The 6,475-nt window shown below is 52.8% G+C and overlaps 1 protein-coding gene across 2 annotated transcripts in view; it reads right to left on the bottom strand.

The window, feature by feature from the left end:
* Nucleotides 1–1,096: 1,096 nt before the first annotated feature.
* nprl3 (NPR3-like, GATOR1 complex subunit) overlaps nucleotides 1,097–6,475 on the bottom strand; it is a 46,499-nt gene continuing 41,120 nt past the window's right edge. The window contains exon 13 of one of the 2 annotated variants that reach the window (XM_063034820.1): nucleotides 1,097–2,895. In XM_063034820.1, coding sequence (XP_062890890.1) covers nucleotides 2,730–2,895 — 166 coding nt within the window. In that variant the 3' untranslated portion in view covers nucleotides 1,097–2,729. The remainder of the gene's footprint in view (nucleotides 2,896–6,475) is intronic. The other variant, XM_063034821.1, reaches the window with a different exon arrangement.

Below are 6,475 nucleotides of genomic sequence, written 5' to 3'. Positions count from 1 at the left end.
GGGGGAGAGGGAGATGTGGAGGGTGGGGGTGGGAAGAAACACCGAACTGAACGGGCAGACGAGCGAGGGCCTCTCACTGGGCAGAACAGCAAAGGTTCGGCTGTCATCCTGAGCTGCAGCTACCTCGAAGCGTTTGGGATTGGGGGGTGGGTTTCTGACCCTCGGCCATCCAACCAGGTCAGATGGTGAATGTAAGGGTAGGGGAAGGGCTCTGTCCCGGGGACTTTTCTTTTCCCCACCCCTCCCACCCTGTCTTCCTCTCCCCCTTTCTGCCACCCTGCATCCCTCTCTGCCCCCTCTCCCTCCTGTCCCCCCTTCCCCTGGTAGGTAGGAAGCTGCCCTTCCATTGTCGACGGGCGTACTGATAGGAGTCAATCTCATTGACATTGCTGTAGCCAGTGTCAGGACCCCCGACCAGGAGCAGTTCCAACTGTGGCTGCCACAAAACAATGTTTTGCTAATAAAAAGGTTTTCTCATCTTCACCTCTTGTGGTGTCTGACAGTCTGGGAAGCCGTCCACAGGAGACGGACCAGACATCCTCCTGGGATGACGGGGGAGTTCCCAATAAGACCGACAGCTCTGGGATGGGGGCAGAGGGAGGGAAGCGGGACATTGTATACCGGATCTGGAGAAGACGCAGTAACAAAGATAGAACGGGTGAGGCTGGTGAATCTGTGGAAGTCTCTGCCCCAGAGACAGGGAAGACCAGCTTGGATTAAAGTGAAGATCATTACTTCCTCCCTCCACCCATCTTCACCCTCCTCCTGGTTTAATCCTCTTCCCCCCTCCCTCCACCCTTCTTTCCCCCCTTCACGTCCTCCCTCCCACTTCCCCATCCCTCCCTCCGCCCATTTCCACCCTCCCCCTGTCCAAGCCTCTTCCCCACCGCCTCCACTTCCTCCCTCCCTTCACCCTCCCCTGATCCATTCCTCTTCCTTCCCCTGGTCCGATCATCTTCCCCCCTCCATGTCCTCCCTCCCTCTTTTCCATCAACCCCACCCAACTCTCCCTCTGCATGCCCCCCCCCAAATTTTGAGGAAGGAGTAGACTATCATTGGATCTGTAAATATTATATTGTAAATATATATGAGGAAAAGAGAAAAACAAATACACATATGAATATAAATATATTTTTGTTCTTTTCCACACTGTACATGTATTTTCATATTTTGGGACCGTGTGAAAAACAGAGCTTAATAAAACACGTGCTCTTGTGATGGAGTCAATTTTTTTTCAAGAGATGCAGTGCCCAACATATTCTCCCTCCAATCCCTCCTCCCTCACTCCCTTTTCCTCTCCTTCCCACCCTCATTCTTCCTGCATCTCCCTTCTTTCCCCATCTCTCCTCCTCCTCCCCTCTTGTCCCCACTCCCCATTCACACGAACGCCAGGATATCTTCTCACCGTGACGGAGCACCTCCTCCCTGTCTGTATTGAACACCAGCTATCCTGACACCGAACTGACCCTGCGTCCTTCACTCACTCCCTGACATTCCCAATCCTGGAGGCAGGGAGCGAGTGATCTGATCTGTGCCTTCATCCCGGAAGTGGGGAAGTCTGAGAAAGAATTTTAAATCCAGTAATCGTACCCATTTCACACGAGCTCTCGCAGCCCTGCGTCCAGTCCAGCCTTAATTTGCAGATCTCAACAACACAGTGAAGATACTGCTACTGTTTACATCACCTGAAACGTCGATCAATTCAACCACAGGAGATGCAGACTTGAGTAGAAATTCCACTGGAGACTGGACTGAGAGAAAACACTCTCCATAATGTCCCATCACACACTCCCGGGGTCAGACACAGAGTGAAGCTCCCTCCACACCGTCCCATCACACACTCCCGGGGTCAGGCACAGAGTGAAACTCCCTCCTCACCGTCCCATCGCACACTCCCGGGGTCAGACACACAGTGAAGCTCCCTCCACACCGTCCCATCACACACTCCTGGGGTCAGACACAGAGTGAAACTCCCTCCACACCGTCCCATAGCACACTCCCGGGGTCAGACACAGAGTGAAACTCCCTCCGCACCGTCCCATCGCACACTCCCGGGGTCAGACACACAGTGAAGCTCCCTCCACACCGTCCCATCACACACTCCCGGGGTCAGACACAGAGTGAAACTCCCTCCACACCGTCCCATCACACACTCCCGGGGTCAGACACAGAGTGAAACTCCCTCCGCACCGTCCCATCTCACATCCCCGGGGTCAGACACACAGTGAAGCTCCCTCCACACCGTCCCATCACACACTCCCGGGGTCAGACACACAGTGAAGCTCCCTCCACACCGTCCCATAACTCAGTCCCCAGGTCAGACACAGAGTGAAACTCCCTCCGCACCGTCCCATCTCACATCCCCGGGGTCAGACACACAGTGAAGCTCCCTCCGCACCGTCCCATAACACAGTCCCGGGGTCAGACACAGAGTGAAACTCCCTCCGCACCGTCCCATCTCACATCCCCGGGGTCAGACACAGAGTGAAACTCCCTCCGCACCGTCCCATCTCACATCCCCGGGGTCAGACACAGAGTGAAACTCCTTCCGCACCGTCCCATCTCATACTCCCAGGTCAATAATATTTATGCTCTGCCCTTTGACCCTGCTCCTCAGCCACGCACCACTCCTGTGACACAGACCAAACCCCTCCATCTCCATGCCCGACTGACTCCAGGACGGCCACGGACTGTTTGGGAAGTGGAGGAGCCAGCCCACCCGCCCTCCTTCACACGGAGGGGCTCTGGAAGATGGAGATGATGGGGTCTTCGTGGTGCCGAACCACGAGCACGCTCCGGAACTTGTCGATGAGGGTCAGCAGGACCGAGCGCCTCATGTTCTCATTGTACATGATCTCCTCCAGGTGGTGACGGCCGCGGAAATAGTGCAGGAGTCTGCCGGGGAGAGGGACAGGCACAGTGAGGGGGGGGTGCCGGAATGGCTGCTCCAGGTCCCACAACCCAGCCTCGTTCCAGCGCTAACCCAGCATGCCCACAATGACAAATCCTAACCCATTCGTCTTTGGACTGTGGGAGGAAATGGGAGCCCCCGGAGGAAACCCACGCGGTCTCAGGGAGAACGTATAAACTCCTCGCAGGCAGCGGCGGGAATTTGAGAGTGTCAGGGGCAGAAGTGAGTGTCGTGGCTGCTAACAAGGAGAAGGTGCCAGGAATCTGAAAGGTCTGAAGGAACTTGGGACCAGATGGACTGCACCCCAGGGTTCTGAGCGAGGTCGATGTAGAGATTATGAGCTCCGAAACAGGTCTGGAGGACTGGAAAATTTCAAATTGTCACTCTACTCTTTAAGGGAGACAGCCAGAAGAAAGGAAATTAGAGGCCAGTTAGCCTGAATTCAGTGGTTGGGAAGGTGCTGGAGTCTATTACTAAGGATGAGTTTTCAGGGTACCAGGAGGCACAGGATAAAACAGGCCTCAAGGGGAAATCCTGCTTGGAATTCTTTGAGGAAACAACAAGCAGGAAAGAGCAAAGAGAGTTGGTGGATCTTCAGAAGGCCTTTGACAAGGGGCCGCACAAGGCCAGAAATGAAAGGGTTAATGCACGAGAAGTACTTGATTTCTCTGGGCCTGTCCTCGCTGGAGTTTATAAGATTGGGCAGGCAGGGAGTCTCACTGAAGCCTGTCAAGAATTGAAAATGGATGAAGAGAGGATGTTTCCAATAGTGGGGAAGTCTAGGACCAGAGGACGCCGCCTCAGCATAGAAGGACGTCCCTTTAGAACAGAGATCAGGAGGAATTTCTTTAGCCAGAGGGTGGTGAATCTGTGGAATTCGTTGCCACGGACAGCTGTGGAGGCCAAGTCATTGGGTGTATTTAAAGCGGAGGTTGATGGGTTCCTGATTGGTTAGGGTGTCAGAGGTTACGGGGAGAAGGCAGGAGAATGGGTCTGAGTGGGATAGTAGTGGAGCTTACTTAAGGGGCTGAATGGCCTGATTCTACTCCTGGGTCTTATCGTCCCTAAGAATTATCTTGTCTCTTTGATTACTTGTTGGTGAATTTTCTTTCTCTCCGTATAGCTGTAATAATTTCTGATAAACTTTAACACATGTACAGGGCTACCTTTGTTACAAGTACCCTGTGCCACTGAATCAGAAAGGAACAAGGAACTAATCTTTGGGAAATTGTTGTTACTAAATACTTCTGCCTGCCCCCGGTCCGTATCCCTCTGGTCCCTGCACACTCATCTGCCGATCTGTGAGCCTCTTAAACACTACCATATCTGTCTCCACCACTACACTGGCAGGCCATTCCACAGACCCAGCACCCCCTGCAAGAAAACAACTTGCCCCCCATACAGCACAGGAACTTCCAGCCACGATGTTGTGACAACCTTTTAACCTGCCCTATGGTCAATCTAATCGTTCCCTCCTACACAGCCCATGGATGATATTTCTATCAAGAGTCTCTTAAATGTCCTTAATGTATCTGCCTGCACCACTCCAGCAGCACGTTCCACACACCCACCACTCTGTAAAAAAAAAACTACCTGACATGCCCCCTATACTTCCCTCTAATCGCCTTAAAATTGATAAAGGTATTTCTGCTCTGGGATAAGAGTCTCTGGCTGTCCACACATTCTTTGCCTCTCGCCATCTTGTACACTTCTACCAAGTTGCCTCTCACTCCGGGGAGAAAAGCCCGAGCTCACTCAACCTATGCTCGCTAATCCAGACAGCATCCTGGTAAGTCTCCTCTGCACCCCCTCGAAAGTTTCCACATCCTTCCAGAACCGAACACAATACTCCCAAGTGTGGTCTGACCAGGGTTTTATAGAGCTGCAATGTTACCTCACGGCTCTTGGACTCAATCTCCTGACTAACGATGACTAACACACCGTACACCCCAACCACCTGCACGTCCACTCTGAGGGATCGATAGAGGTGGACCCCAAGATCCCTCAGTTCCTCCACCCTCCTGAGAATCCTGCCACTGGCCCTGCATTCAAGTCCTCTACAAGACGGGTGACCCCAGCCATTATCAATACTCTTCAGAGGTTGTCTGCCTGGCATAACCAGGACTTGTGATCTGCACCGGCTGCTCATACGACCATCCACCACCTGCTCCCATGGCTTCATGTCACCCTAATTTGGGGGGGGGGGTGCTAAGCAGGTGCTACACCTTGTAGCACCCAAGGGTGACCTGCAGGATAGCAGAGGGAAGGAGCACCTTACAGTTCCTTGCATTTGCCCCATCGATAACCCCTCAATCTCCCCTCATTCTCTGGTCAAACATGGTTCTTCACCCTACCATCCTTTCCCCTGAACCTGCACGGTTTGTTGTTGTTGCTGCTGCCCAGGTTGGGACCCGGCCGGATTCGAACTCGGGACCATCCCTCTCGAAGTCCAGGCTGATGCCAGTACACCACCAGCCGTCCAGCCCACACTGAACAGAAAACATCCGTTCCCAGTCTCCTTTGAACATTCCCTCAACCTGTGCCTTCTTGTGTTCCAACATCTGTACCCCAGGGACAATGACTCCAAAAAAGTCCCCATCGACACCTCTCATCAGTTGAGAAGGTTGGGAGGTTAAGACGGCTTATGGAACGCTTGCTTTTATTGGTCGAGGCACTGAGTTCAAAAGTCAGGAGGTTAAGTTGCAACTTTATCAACTGGTTGGACCGCACGTGGAGTATTGCGACAGTTCTGGTCTCCCCACTATAGGAGGGATGCTAGGACTGGGAGAGGGTGGAGGGTGTAGAGAGGTTTACCAGGGTACTGCCTGGTTTAAGAGGGCAGGGTCACCATGACAGGCTGGATAAACTTGGGTTCTTCTCTCTGCAACACCAGAGGCCCAGGGGAGATCTGATAGAGGTTTGTAAGATCATGAGAGGCACAGATAGAGTACCTATTTCCTCGGGTAGAAATGTCTAACATCAGAGGCGTTGAAGGTGAGGGGGGACAGGTTCAAAGAGTTTGTTTACTCAGAATGGTGGATGTCTGGGATGCCCTGCCTGGTATGGTGATAGAAGTAAATACACAGGCTTTTAGGAGATGCCTGGATAGACACATGGATATAAGGAAGATGGAGGGATAGGGATGTGGTAGGAGGAATTAGTATTTGGGTGTTTTTGATTTGCCTTTTAGCTGGTTCAGCACGACACTGTGGACCGAATAGCCTGTACTGTGCTGTATTGTTCTCTGTCGGTATTAATGGGAATTTGCAGAGTGTACAGTTTTGGTCACCAAGCTGTAGGAAGGACCTGGTTGTGGATACAGCTCAACGTGTCAGGCAACTGGCGTGTCCCCAGTCACCCTCACTGATTGTTTTTAAATCGATGAGCCACAGACAGCGTCCCGTCTGGATACGTCACGGCACGACAACCACTCGGCCCGTGAACACGAGGATCGGCAGAGAGTTCTGTACCCAGCTCAGCCCATCTCAGAAACCAGCCTCCCCTCCCCTCGGCGGGCTGTGTCTACACATCTCACTGTCTCAGTAAAGGCCATTGAGTCTGCTC

The sequence above is a fragment of the Mobula hypostoma genome, chromosome 28 (genome assembly GCF_963921235.1).
Source record: "Mobula hypostoma chromosome 28, sMobHyp1.1, whole genome shotgun sequence".
In the NCBI taxonomy this organism is placed as follows: Eukaryota; Metazoa; Chordata; class Chondrichthyes; order Myliobatiformes; family Myliobatidae; genus Mobula; species Mobula hypostoma.
This window is presented reverse-complemented; position numbering and strand designations above follow the sequence as displayed.